Source organism: Alligator sinensis, unplaced genomic scaffold (genome assembly GCF_000455745.1).
Source record: "Alligator sinensis unplaced genomic scaffold, ASM45574v1 scaffold1046_1, whole genome shotgun sequence".
Lineage (NCBI taxonomy): Eukaryota > Metazoa > Chordata > Crocodylia > Alligatoridae > Alligator > Alligator sinensis.
In genome coordinates, this window is record NW_005842174.1 from 1,804,226 (window position 1) to 1,818,904 (window position 14,679).

Sequence of the window (14,679 nt, forward strand, 5' to 3'; positions counted from 1 at the left end):
CTCTCAGGTTAAGTGCAAGTGAGAAAGCAGCGTTTGGATGCACAAACCCTGCCAGAGCCAGAGAAAGCCTGCATTGCAGCCACAGCTCATTTATCAGCAAGCCGGCTGCTTTCAGCGGGGCAGGGGCTCGAGCCAGCTCTGGTGGCCCAGCAGATCTACTCTTACACACATCAGACAGGGCTTGATGGATTGCCAGCACTGGCCTCTTTCTCTCTGCTTGAGCTGACAGAGGCTGAGGTGATGCACTCGGCCCCGTGGGAGACGATCAGCAAGTAACTAGTGGAAGGGGGGAGGCGGTAGGATCCAAAAAGCATTTTTATCCCAGGTCAAGGGGATAAAACCTGGGGGGATATAGCGAGGAAGGGGTTAAAACCTGGGGGGGGGGTATAGCGAGGCATGGGTTAAAAACTGGGATATTGGACAGGACCCTCACTAGGGGTCTAGAGGGCCCCAGCCCAGATAAATGGGTGGCAGCTAACAAGACTAACCTTTGATCTCCGATGAGGCTGAAGTTGGTTCCTTATTCCCGGTTCCCTATTCCTTAGTCCCATTTCCTTATTAGTACATATGCATAGCTAATGAAATTCTCGTTAGGATGTGGAATTCATTAATAACAAGTTTTTATTGGGTCTAGATTGGCTTTGAAAAAGAAGCCGGGAACCGGGAATAAGGAATAAGGAACGGGGAATAAGGAGCCAACTTCAGCCTCCGAGGCTAGTCCGATCCCTGGTACTACAGAAAGACAGAAGAGGACAACAGGAAAGAAATGGCAGACCTCATCGGATGGAGAAGGGTCTGGCATAGACTTTTTCAGGATTGGCCCCTCTGAGGAGGGCAATGGGTGGAGGTACAGGTGTAGGGATAGGTGCATGGTGCAAACTGTGCAACAGGTTTTAGTGTGCTTGGAGCTGCCAAGTGAATCACAAGGGCCACTTGGCAGAGTGTTGGAGGTGGAGTTAATTTTATATATATATATATATATATATAAAATATTTTTGCAAAAAAGGCTAGCCTGTTCCCTCTGACCTCAGTGGTTTTGCATTGGGCTTCTTGGACAGAAGGGAGCGCAGCAGCTGGGAGGGAACCGCTAGCCCTTTGAAGTCAGTGGGAGGCTGCCAAGGGCACTGGGCCTCCTTTCTCAGAAGTGTTGCCCTGGCTGAGCTCTGCTCTCCCCTGCTTGTGTAACTGCAGTGCCTGGCCTCCAGGCTGGATGCACTCCTCAGCACCTTGGATGCTACCCAGCACCGCCTGCCCCAGGAGAGCGAGAGCAGGGGAAGCCCCAGGCAGGATGCTGCAGGAATGAACGGGGGGAGCTGGGATGGGGCAGTTTTGTCTTTCAGATTAAATGAACCCAGCTCGCTCCCCTGCCCCTTCCCACTGAGAGGACGGGTATGAAAACCCAGCAGGTATTTTGCTCCTTTGTCAGAAAGCGGCAGGGGGAGGGAGGGAGAGATTCTTGGCCAAGCCTGCAGTAGCCCTAGAGCTGGCGGCCAGCAAGGGGCCAAGCCATTGTGGAGAAGGAAAAGCAAAACTTCCCTGCCTGCAATGTCACTCTAGAGCCATTCAGCTGCTGTCTTTACAACCTCAAGACAACCCCAATCCCTGCAGCACCCAGATACCCCATTTCCCCTGCAAAGAGAGAGTCAAAGATCTGCACTGCCATGAACCCAGAGCCCCACCTATGCCAGTTCCTACAGAAATCCCAAGGAGCAGAGTCTCTTGTCCATAGGGGTGTAAAGGTGCTTTAAAGACCAACCTTTAACATACTACACACTGCAACTCCTTCCCCCATCTCACTGCCTAGAAAACCATCACAGTTGCAGTCAGGGCCTATTAAGCTTTTAAAGACAAGCAACCAGTTCCACAGCTGGTAGAAATTAATCTAACCTCATTCACTTCCATGGAGTGAGGCAGATTTGCCCCAGCTGACGGGGTGGCCCCACACCTGCTAATGAGGCCTTCCCAATGGAAGAGCAAGCTGAATAAAGCCAGCAAGCTGCTGCTCTCTCAGGCAAGCTCTGATTTACACTGTGACTGTCCCACAGGTTGTGCTAACTGGGCTTCCTCGTAGAAAACCCTCTAGGCTCCCATTGCACTTATAGCCAGTGGAAAATCTTAAGCAAGAAAAAAAGTTTCAAGCAAGAAACATAAGAATGGCCATTACTGGGTCGGACTGTAGGTTCATCTTGTCTACTATCCTGTGTACCATAGTGGCTGAAAGGGAGAGTGAAGTGGGTCTTAACAGGGTTTTTTCTGCTGTTTTTCACCCATTTGCAGCCTCCTGTATTGAGGAGCTAGGAACTTCTGATTCAGAGGTTGCATCCCTAACTTCAGCTAGTGAGTGATGGCCCTTTCCTCCAAGAAGTTGTCCAATGCATTTTTGAACCTGGCCAAACTGTCAGCTTTTGCCACATCTGGTGGCAAGGAGTTCCCCACTTTAATTGCACGCTGTGTGACAAAGAACTTCCTTTTGTTAGTTTTCAGCATACTACCCACTACTTTCCCTTTTTTGAGCCCCAGTTTTTGTATTGTGAGAGACGGTAAATAACAACTCCCTATCTGCTTTCTCTCCACCATTTAGTATTTTGTAAACTCCTATCATGCCGCCCCTTCAAGCGGCTTTTCTAAACTCAGCAGGCCTTTAATCTCTCCTCATATGGAAGCCCCTCTATACCACTAATCATCCATGCTTCCCTTCTCGGGACCTTCTCTAGTTCTTCTATATCCTTTTTGAAGTGTGGGGACCAAAACTGGGCACAGCATTCAAGGTGTGGACACACCATAGATTTATAAATCAGCTACAACCTACAATTTTCCATGCAGAAGAATAAAAAGGGGGAAAAAATATTAAAAAAAAAAAAAAAGCAACAGCTCCCGTTAGCACAGGTTTTATTGTGCCATTAATACGACCATAAACAAGAACAACTGTGTTTATAGGCTCCAGTGCTTCAGCGCCGAGTTGCTGACTTGGTGAAACTGCTGGGGCATCGGTATAAAGTGCAAAATGAACTGGATCGTTGTAGCCATGTTGTAAAACCATCTGGGCAGGTGACCTTTGAGCAGAAGCAAGTGATCGCTGAAAAGCATCTTTGCAGCAGCAGTAAAGGTAAGGGTTAGGTAGGAGAAGGGAGGCACACAGGGCGAAAACATGCCAGCTCCCTTGTTCTTTGGTGAGAGGAGTGGGAAGAGCCGCCCGTAGGACTGGGCAATGCCAACAGAGGAGGAAAGAAAAGCCTCTCTCCCCCAGGGGACTCTCTGCCCCCAGGATTCACTCCAGGGTGGGCGGTGAGACTTATCACGAAGAATGGAGGGATGGCAGTAATGTGGCGCCAGGTGCTGTACATATACTCAGCAAAGAGCCCTGTGCATCCAGGTCTTATGTGTTGTCACAAGGTGGACTGGGCTCCGCAGGCTGGGGGCAGGCTGTTTAAAGTCAGGAGGGGTTGGAGGGAGCAGTACAGTAGGTGCTCCAGGTGCTCTGTCCTGCTGCCAGGAGGAGCGGAGGGAGCTGAGACATCACTGCATGATCTCCCCTTCTGCATGTGGAGGGAGCAGGCGAGCAAACAGCAGACAGAGGAGGAGCTGGGGAATAGCACGGAGGGGCCCCCGGGCCACAAGGAGAGACATGCTGGTTCCCCATGATCCTTGCTCTTGCTCTGGCTCCTGTATGTCCACCAACTTTCCCCTCCGCAGAGCCAGAAGCAGGAGTTCAAGGGTGACGGCGTTTTGTGTGGCAAGATCCCTGCTCCCCAACAGGGAGAAGCAAGGGATTCTGGTGGTGCCCCCCATGCCACCCAGAGCATCCCTTCAACTTGCCCAGCCCTGGACCCTCCTGCCCCCTCCATATCCCCGCAAGGACAGCATCTATGAGGCTTTGCTCCCCCTGCATCATCTTCATGACCCGCGGCCCCAGTGCGGTGGACCCATCTGGGCTGTGCTGCATGATGGCAGTCTGGCACAGAGGGGCTGAGGCCGTGAGCAGCGAGCCTGGGGGAAGGTGCTCCACAGCAAGTGCAAGGAACCACTACACAATGTTGCACGCATCCCAGTGGTTTCATGTCTTGTCCCGTTGTCTCCTTTTGTCAGCCAGCAGGGCCCTGAGCATCCAGGCTTCCAGTCAACGTTTGCTGTCAGGCAATAAATAACACCGCTGGAGCCACTGGTGTCAACATCTTGGCATTGCTTGGGTCTCCTTGTTTGCCTTTAAAATAGCTCACCCGCTCAGGGTCACACACACAAAAGCAAGAACCCCTTGCTATTGTCTGCAGAAATTAGCCCATTGCAAATTCTGCTCAGCTGCCCCCCGCACCTCACTTTTCCTAAATAAAGCATGGGGTTTAACTAGCCACTGGAGCCTATTACTCATTTTCCATTGGTGTTTTTCCACTTACTATGTCCTGCCCTTGCCCGACCCAACATGTTGGCTTGGCGTGAGGAATGAGCGGCCATAGTTTGCCCAAGGCGGGTACGTGGTGATAACCTGCTGGGAATCTGAGGGTAGCACCTTCCCTGGTGTGAACCAACATAACCCCATCACCTCCAACAATCTTTGCTGTCACATGTGGGTAACAGAGCAGAGCACTGTATTTGGTTTCCAGCTTCACTCTGGAGGGGGGACTCATGGAAATCAGAGCTCAGAACCGACGCTCCATCTCCACGTGCATGGAGGCTCTTCGGGTCCAGATGGACCTTGCATAACGGGAGCCAGCGTCTGTGGGTCTTGCTATCCTTGCAGAAGCCCCCACACATACTTTGTCTCTCCCTGTTAGCAGTATATCCATGCTGCCATGGAGGTCTCAGCTCCAGGCATGAGAAGGAGATGGCAAAACTTGCAGGACTGGCACATGGCATCAGCTGAATTCCTCCTCCATTGCAGTCCTGAAGAACCATGCAAGTTCATGCTGCAGAATGAATGGGCAATGAAGTGCAGGGCAAGCTTTCCATGGTAGACGGATGCTGTTCTGAACAGGACTGGCTGGTGCTGAGGTCAAAGGGGACGAGCCAGTGTCCATGAGAGCACAACATGGCCAAACACTTCTGAGGAAGGAACAGAAGAGAAATGCAAGCACCGAGGCCTAGAGAGAGGGAGGAATATAGACCTAAGCAATGATGTCCTGAGCATTAGATTCTGACCCTGGCTTCACATGCAACATCCCTGCTCACACCAAAGCTTGAGGGGTTGCTAAACTGCACTGTCTTCCATGCAGTGCTGTAATACTAAGCCAAAAAGAATCAGCAACTAAGAGGGGAGGGACCAGAAAGCAGCTTTCTAAGCCAGCATTTCCCAGTCAGGGTGCTGTGGTAGCCTGGGGTGCCATGAGATCCTTTCAAGGGTGCCGCAGGGTGCGAGCAGACGCCTGCCTTTAGTGCACCTCAGTGGCAGAGGATGAAGAAAGGGAACTTTTGACTCTGAAACAAGTGTGAAGCTTTGGGCTTATCACGGTGGAGACGACCCTGCACCATGCTCCTCTGCAGAGAGCATAGCCTAAAACAGCTGATATCTTGAGAATCAACTGTCCGGCCAGGATCAGGCCTTCGATAGCCCCCAGCTCACCAGTCAGGGGAAGCAGGACTGATTCACAGGGGCCAAGGAGCAGAACAGTTTTAAGGAGATGATGGATTGGAAAGGCATCACCATCCAAATTCACAGTGCTCAATGCCCACGCCCCAAAAGCAGAGAGAGGCAGAGGGCCAGGCCATCAGGTGGTATACTTCAGATTCGCTTTATTGAAATCAAGAGTTCAGCCTGGATTTGCACTAAAACAAGTGAGCCGAAGCAGTGGTCCAGGCTGTCTCAGCAGAGCACCTCTCTGCATAATGCAGAGGTTTCCAACACACACCGCGGGAAAACAGGTCTTCTAGACATTCAACGCTCAAATTGCTCAGAGAGGCTGGAGTGAAAATGGAAAAAACCCGCTGCAAAATATGTTCCCGTTTAATGCTTCGGATAAGCAGCTGGCTTGGAACCCGCGGGGGCTTTGCATGAGAGTCCAAGGGGAAGCCCGTGTAAGCCTGCAGCGAGCGGTGCTCCTAGCGGGACAGCCTCTTAGGTCACTTCTGAAGTTAAGCGAAGCTGAAGGAGGGCTGGCGTCCCCCCGTCGCTCGGAGCATCTGCTCTGCCTCTAGCAACGCAGAGGGAAAGCTCCGCTCTCCGCTGCAGAGGCGGCGCAGTTTGATGCCAGATCTCACTCCCCTTGATTGCATTTAGCCTGCTGCTCAGAATAAAAAATGGAGCGATCCATTTCCCCTGACAGGAGGAAGAGGTGCTTCAGGAAGCTGCTCTATTCAGGCACCGTGACTTGACAACTTCCTGCCCATAAATAGCTAACCAGCTCGGCAAGGCTTTAATTTAGAAGTAACAAATCAAGTCGTCTGTAAAAATAATTTTAGGACGTTCCTGCCCCTCCCCCCCCCCTCCCCTTTTATTCTGGATTCTTAAAAAAATACAGGGAAATAGTCAAAGGAGGGGTCAGCGCTCACCCCACCGAAGTGAGTCGTGCCCCTCGGTGCTGAGCTCCCAAGAGCCCACGTCCCCCCTCCAAGCCTGCAGATGCTGCGGTGAGGAGAGGTCTTGCAGCTTGATGCCAAGTACCTTGGGGTAGGGTGGCCATCATAGAGGGTATTCCGGTTTTCTGCTGTTTTGTCCTCTATTGATACAAAACCCAATGCCTTTATGTCCTCTATTTTTCTCTTGAAGGACATAAAGGCGTAGGGTTTCGTATCAATAGAGGACAACCGGACTGTCCTCTATGATGACCACCTGACCTTGGAGGCTGTCCCCTTGATTCCTCTCACTCAGGCCTGGTGGAAACTGCTCTATGGGGCAAAGGGAATCGATATATGGGGTGAACGCAGCAGCAAAGCCACCCGTTTCCTCGGTGTCGTGTCCAAGGGTTTGGTGCGATGTAGCTCTTTACCTCCCTTACAGAAGGCAACCGATCTACGGACCTGATCCAAAGACCATAAGAATCAGTGATGTGAAGCAAAGTCACAAGGGGCTTCTTTGCCTTCAGTGAGCATCCCCAGTTGTGTGTGGATGCATTCGTTTTACAAAGCTGGTAGGGTGGGGAAAGGCGTACCCAATTATTTTCCCTCTCAAGTACGGAGCTCTGACTCAGACCGCACACGGACGGCCGACCGGCTGTCGACCAACGTGCCGTTTTCACAGCTGTGCCTACAGTCTGAAAAGCGGCCGAGTTCACAGCTGTGCAAGCCTGTAAGCACCCCAGCCAAACTACAACTTACCCAGAAGGGTTGTTGTCAGCTCTGTTTTATCGTAAGTCCAGACGGCACCCGAAGGGCTCCCAAAAATCATTATTTTTTTCAAATCTTATAACCTTTCAGAGTTTGGCTCATGTTTTAAGTGCTTGGAGTTTACCCTACTGGATACAACAAGGAAGTAATACAAAAGAAAATCTATGTTTAAAATTTTTATTATTGGTATTTTTTTTTTTTTTTACCATTTCTGGTTTAAAATAGCTCTTTCTTTGGAGACAGAACTGGAAGAACGGCGTGTTTATTTCATGGCTGACTCGTCGGGCCGTGTGGATAGGATAAATGCTTCAGAAGCTAATGCTCTATAGAGATGATTGTTTTTAATATAAAACAGTAAATGTTTAGAACAACAGGTTCCCCGCTCCCCCCTTTCCTGCCATGGCCAATAAACCATAAAAAGGCCACACAGTTTACATTTTAATAATATTAAGTTACTTGGTGCCATGTTATTGCAGTCTTTATTGGAAAGTGGAATAAATTGCACACAGAGGAGTCAGAAGAGGGAGAAATCATCATGAATAAACATAGATTCTGGGATGCATTTATTTTTTGGTTTCATCTCAGGAAGGTAAAAAGTTTCCTTGCGAAAACAGACGCCCCCATCCGTCCTGCTTTGGGGAAGGGTCTCCCATTCACTTCGGCAGAATAAAAGCTTTTAGGGAAGCAAGTACCACAGAACCGGTCAGTCAAGGAGAACGAACCTGGGCACGTTCGGTCATCGTTCTCACACACCCCATCCGAGAGAAATCTGTCTTTCAATACAGAATCAGATTGACTACTTGGAAACCTTCCAGTCCCAAAGCTCCAAGGCAGCCAGTCCTTCTACCTGCAATCCAGTAGTGAGAAAGGTAGAAAGGTTGGTCCAGAGTGTTTCATGGGAAGCTCAGTTTCTACGCCAATGCCAGTGCACACCAAGAGTCCTGACGGAGGGGGACGCTGAGTCCTGATTGCGGAGTCATGGCAGAAGCGAAGGTGTAATCCTCAGGCTCAAATTTGAACTCGGAGTGGCCGCCGGCCAGTGTATCGTCTGATTGGCTTTGAGCCTAGGGAGATGATGATAAGGACTGAGTTAATATAAAACTATGGATGGTTTTTACGTAGCAATCTCACGTTGAGAAAGTGATATAGCTCCTTTTGTTCGGCATCACTCAGGGATGTCACAGGCTTGTGCTCAGGTCTTCTCACTTATTACTGGGGCTAGGGTTTTCAAAGGTGCCCGAGGGAGTTTGCGGCCCAGCGTGCATTGATACTGAATGGAAATTGGGCTGCTCACTCAGGCTCTTTTGGAAACCCCAGCCATTTGGTTGGACTGAATTCTTTGGGATGAAGGGGAAGTAGCAACAACAGATTACAGAGAGCATGTTATCGGCAGAAGGATGATTATCATATTTGTCATAACGTAGGAACATAAATGTGACAGATCATGAGCATGATAGATTAGATCCGACAATAATTCTATACTCAGGAGAACCCCATAACCAGGCAGAAGAGATGCTTTGTGCTGAGACCGACGTGCACAATTTCTGTCTCTCTCTATGTATCCACTAGCCGTGTCCCATTCAGAGACCGCTGGGCACCTCTACTTTCAGAAGCACTACACAAATCAGATTTATTGGTGTCAGGATAAACATCTCCCATACACTGGAGATGGCTCCAAGCCAGGCAGCATGGATCTCAATCTGAGCTTCTCACAAATGCAGGCAAGTTGAGATCTGAGAGCTTGGATGGACCCAGCAACGAGACAACGTGCAGCCACAGTACTTGGCATTGCAGACTGGGTTGCAGCCATCTCTTCACCGCATGGATAAAACCTGCTCAGACAAAGCCTCAGGGCAAAAAAGGGGTCTTGTACCCAAGACCGGTAGGAACTGCTGATTTTGCTGCATCTTCACCAATGAAGTACAGCTCAAAGCTGCAAAGGGAGCTCCACCCAGAAGCATGTGCATCTAACTGACATGTTTAGGGGTCTGGAATTTCCTACACCAGGCTCCTCATGCTTACACTGGTTTTACAAACCCATAACTCCACTGACTCCATTGCATTTACTTCTAGGTCAGCACTGAGTGAATTCAGATCACGTTCTACCTGGTCTCCAACTCCTTAACAGTTTGCCACTTCCTGGACATGAGATGCTTACTGTGCATTAGCCTAATAACACTGTGCAATAACTTGTCACGGCAGAAACCATGCTAATAGCCTACTGCACAGTGTTATTAGGCTAACGCGCAGTAAGCGTCACTAAATAACCGTGCGCCAGCACTACTGTGCAGTAACTCTAGGTACTGCGCATTTAGTTAGTATTTTATTAAGTACTAAACTAAATGAGCAATATCTAAAGTGCATTAATGAACGTGTAGATGCACCCCCTGTCCCTGAGCAAAGGTGCCAGGACTTTCAAGATCTCCTGCCCCAGGGAAGCCCCACAGATGTGCTCACTTGGCCTTGTTATGGGCAGGTCCAGCCCTGAAGTCTCATTCTCTACTTCATGGAGAATTTCCACACACATGGTTTTCATTTCATGTTGGAGCAAAAATCAAATTCAGAAACACTGAAACCCTTAATGGAAGGTCATTGCTGTTCTCTGCCCAGCTCTACAGAGTGCCTGTACCAATGCCTCGTAGTTTCCAAAACAAAAGGTGCAACTGGAGGGAGAGGACACGCTAAGGGGATGTCCCGCACCAGGCAGTATCTAAACCAGACCTATTGCACAGAAACTTAAGAGCATCTCATATGAAGTCAATGCAAGTCAGTGCAAGTCGCTCTCTCCTCTTGTGCCTTACCTGGGAAACCGACACGATCGTTTGTCCCGGGAACTGCGATGTCACACTGGGCTCGGTTTTTAAAGTGACGGTGCTGTCTGAGTTTGTAATGGAGGAAGGGGAGTTAGTGGCTGAAGTTGTCGACCCTGAAAGGCAATGGTTACAAGTTTGGTAAAGCAACACAGGCACCGATCACTTTTGAAAGCATTTATATTTTTATGGCTGCCTGCGCTTTCATCGAAGGGGAGACTCTCCGATCTCACAATGCTACCGTTGCATAGGAGTATATGGCACCACCAAAGCAGAGCTGACTGGTAGGGGACATGATAGAGAAACCTGGGTGGGAGGTAGAGACATGATAAATGCATGCTTTATTTCTCATGCATCTGCCTGACGGAGGCTGGCATTCCTCCAGAGTCCATCAGGGCTGCCCTCCAATCTGCTGGAGGGGTGCTGCAAGTGAAGCATGAGGCACAGGCCATCTGGGGCATGCCTGCATCCTGCTTTTTCCTTCTACCCCCTTGCTGCCTACCTTAGCCTGATTGAGAGCCCCACAGCCCCACAACCCATTACCCACCCTGCTCCACACCATCTGGAAAGTCTGATGGCAGAGACATCAAGGGCTCTTGAAATGAATTTTCCTTCCTAGGTCTCTCACCTCATTACTCCTGCCAAGCACCAATGGGTAAGACTAGGAATTGCATATGTCTTCTAAAAAGGCAAGCAGCTAAACAGTTAATGCCACAGCTTTGTTTCTGTTGTCACACAACTTTGGGGAGTGAGCCCCCCACTGAGATGAATGGCGCTGTTTGGACTCAAGAAAACAACAGTTCCTCAAGCTGCATCTAAAGGGTTTTCTTTCCCACCACGACAACCAAAAGTCCCTTCTCACCCCCATGCTTTTTTCTAAGAGAAGAAGACGACCAACCAGCTGTATCGGAGACCAACCAATTCCATAGTAATAGACTTATTCAAAACATCGGACCCTGCTTATGGTCTAAGCCAAAAGGAAGGGCAAGTAAAGAACAGTACCTGTTGAAGTTTTGCCTTTGCTAATGTTTTTAGGCTTCCTTTTCCTCGTCTGGATGCTTTCCTTTTTCATTGCCAGAGGTCGTGGTACCTTGACATCCATAAAGTTGAGAACCATTAATATTGCATTTTACTTAGGTCGTAACCACAAATTTGCTGCTTTTCTGTTTACATACTGTAGTGTGTGTGATGCACTTACAGGCCTTGTCCTTCAGTACGTGCTATTTTTCTTTGCAATAGGCCTTGGCTGGAAGATGTATAAGGCTGAACAGCTAAGGGTTTCCCACAATTTTTTCCCCCCCTAATTTCCTATTTTCCTTTTCCTGATTTATTAGTGACCTCTACAATTGCATCTAATTACATTATACCAGCATCTGGGGAACTCAATGGTTTGCACATAATCATCGCTTTAACCACTGGGCCATCAGTTTCTCTGGTCCAGGCTAAAGGATTAAAGCAGCTTTCTGACCTATGGGCAGGTTTTTGGTAATTCCCATCCTTAGTGGATAAAAGTTATTATGACAAAAATCCCATTCCCAATTTGACACTAACTGGCCCCTATGTAGAAGACGAGAGGCACCATATATTCAGTCGGCATTGGGACTATCCTCTCTGAATGGCCTTTCCAGGTCAAGTGTGGTATGATTACAATAAAAGAAAGTCTATCCTCCTCAAACCAGGGAACTCCAAGGTTAGTAATTAATATGGATCTTCTTAACACATTAAAATAGAAATATGAGCCAAAAAAGACTCATGCCTTTGCCCCCGTGACAACAAAATGGAAAGCAGAGTGACTGTATTTAAAATGCTTGTGTGTTAAGGCCGGAAGAGCCTGCTAACGATTACCTGCTCTGAGCGCTGGTATAACCCAGATCCCAGAGAGCCAGCTAGTCATTTCTGCATCAGGCCTGTCATTGCTGTTTGAGCAATGCTGCATCTCTTAGGAAGACATACGGTGAAGTAATGGAGACTCCACCATGCCCGTAAGCCTTCATGGGTGAAAAGACACCTTATTTCTAGTCTGAATTTTTCTTCCTTTAGTTTCCAGCCACTGGATCTTGTTTTTTGCCTTTTTTTCTGGTAGGTGAACAAGCCATCTACTGTCAAAAAATCGAACCTGGGGAAAAGTAATCTCTTAGCCTTCTCTTGAAGCTAAACTAAACAGACTGAGCTTTTCGTTACACAGCACTGGATCATTATTGTAGCTCTTTTCTGAATCCTTTCCAGTCGCTGGACTGGATGAAGCTGCTGCTTTGAATATAAAGTCAAGGCATGGTATTTTGAACCCCTTGGAAAATGATGAAAGGCGTGCCTAGAATGGTTTCCTTCAGAGGATGAGCGAGTTCCTTACCCCATGGAGCTTCATGTATAATCCACAGGCGTTGCAGACGGGTTCTCCTTCTGCGTTGCGTCTCCAGAGGGTGGTGTTGGTTGTGTGACAGTTAGTGCAACAAAGACCAGCACGTCTAGATGATGACTATAAAAAATAGAACATATGCACGCACATGAGACAAGAAAAAGTAGGAGTTTGCATGAAGAGGAAAAAGAAAAACCTCAGCTTATGCCGATTTCCTGGAAAATGAAAAATGCTGAAAAATGTCCGAGATAACAAAATTCACATAAAAGAAATTGCATTCTAGTGAGATCATTTTCATTTGCAAATGCTTTTTTATTGAGATTGATAAACCTGCCAGATATCCTTTTAATCTCTTGCATTAATGTTAAACAAATCTGTTCCAAGAAGTAATATTTCATAACATGGTGCAATGATTTCTAAGCCATCCAGTCAGATGGAGAACGATTTTATAAGAACTGTTATCCAAGTTTATGAGCAGAAATTTTACAAACTCTATAGAAGCACATTGTTGCTCTAACTCAACTGTTCTTCAACTGTACTGTACACAAACCCCCATTAAATTACCAACGGGCAAATGAAACTGCTATAAAACTGCTGGAGTCAATGGAGTTACGTCAGTGTTGGCTGAACTTTGTAAATTCGGTATGAAAAAATTATGCTTTGTGTGTGTTGCATATGGTACGTCTCATCTAAAAGACCAAAAACACCAGATAAAAATTAATGAATGATCCATTTTTCTGGTCATTGATTCTGGAATTAGGCCTCCAAATGACTGTTTCTTTAGGGTAGAAGAAACACTTTGGCAGAAGCCGCAACTGTCAACCGTATCTGTCAACTACATGCTCAGCCATTGGGAAAGTCAAGAGCTCCCAACACAGGGTTTTAGCTTGTCAACTTATGGTTGTTTCATTATAACATCTCTTAATGCTAGGCATTCAAAGTATTTTAATAGGACACTTCAGTAAGTGGAAGCATACCAGCACCATATTTAATATTAAGGACTATCTCCACATTCAGATGTTTGACTGACATTCTTCAGCCTTGAGAAAATAATTTCAGTTCATCACAGAGACAAATGACACATGATGTGAGCTAGGAAGAATTCAACATCTGTTTATTTTTCCATTGCGGCTTCCATTATTACTCAGCCTTGCGATAAATTAGGCGCAATGAGTAGGAATAAAAAAGAAAGGCTTTGCATCGTTAGTAGGCAAGTAGAGAATCAGGTCTGAGTTTCAGAGATGTGGGCTGATGTGACACTCATCTGATTTTTTTATGTAAAGAGGTTTCATGGTAACTAGCAGCAAATAATGACGTTGCTTTATAAAACTCTTTCGTTTTCAAAAAAGTAACCTGTCAAAAACATAAACCCAAGGTGCAATCTGGTTTAATCGGTACCTGTGTTAAAATTTTTCCTTAGCAAGTCCTGTCCCTAGCAAGAAGAACAGAGCCATGATTGTACCTGGGCAAAATCCTGCTCTCAGAGATGCTACCTTAACTCTTGCTAGGCCCCGTCCATGAAAGCCCCATGTACAACCTGTGCCAGGCCCAGTCCATGAAAGCCCCATGTACAACTTGTGCCATGATCAATCCTGCAAAGTGTTCAGCCCCTCTGCTAAGCCAGAGAGAAAGGAGATCTGCCAGTGCCACCCTGGACTTGTCCCACCAAGGCAGCTTATACAGCAAGCCAATGGGATTACTCACAGAAATAAGTGCTACACCTGTTTCTGAGGGTTGGGGTTTTCAGAACTGCTAACGGGTGGCTTGGCTGTTCCCACTGAAGACTGCAGGGATTTTCTAGGGAGTGGGACCAAAATAAGGCCAATGGGAAGAATCTGAAAGTCTCGGTGTTTGCAAGTTGAGCTACCAGAAGAGACACTTAAGGGCTTGCCTATATATAGCAACAGCCACTGGGTTTGGAGAAAGGGGGACTTCAAATTCAATAGTTAAGTGCCTCAGGACTTGAGTGTGTAGAGTGTGAGTGGACCTATCCAGCTCTGTCCTGCCTTGAACCAGCGGACTCAGTGAAGGCTCAGGTCTCATGACAGGGGGTTGACCCAGCGGGTGCCTATACACGAGCAGCGAGGCTGCTCCAACATGCTGCGATTGCAGCGCATCGGACCAGACTCAATTAATCAAGGCTGCTGGATTGTGGTAATTACCGTGCTCCAGCATCTCATGCATCAGCATCCCCATGCTTAAAAATGGCAGTGGGGGCTCGGTATCTCAAGCTCGTTCTTTAGATAAAGCGACCTCGCC

General features: G+C 47.8%; 1 protein-coding gene across 1 annotated transcript in view; it reads right to left on the reverse strand.

The window, feature by feature from the left end:
* Nucleotides 1–7,443: 7,443 nt before the first annotated feature.
* GATA5 (GATA binding protein 5) overlaps nucleotides 7,444–14,679 on the reverse strand; it is a gene marked incomplete at its 5' end in the record, with an annotated part of 16,486 nt that continues 9,250 nt past the window's right edge. Inside the window, 4 exons of the mRNA XM_025206844.1 lie at nucleotides 7,444–8,318; nucleotides 10,056–10,180; nucleotides 11,067–11,154; nucleotides 12,415–12,540. Coding sequence (XP_025062629.1) covers nucleotides 8,166–8,318; nucleotides 10,056–10,180; nucleotides 11,067–11,154; nucleotides 12,415–12,540 — 492 coding nt within the window. The remainder of the gene's footprint in view (nucleotides 8,319–10,055; nucleotides 10,181–11,066; nucleotides 11,155–12,414; nucleotides 12,541–14,679) is intronic.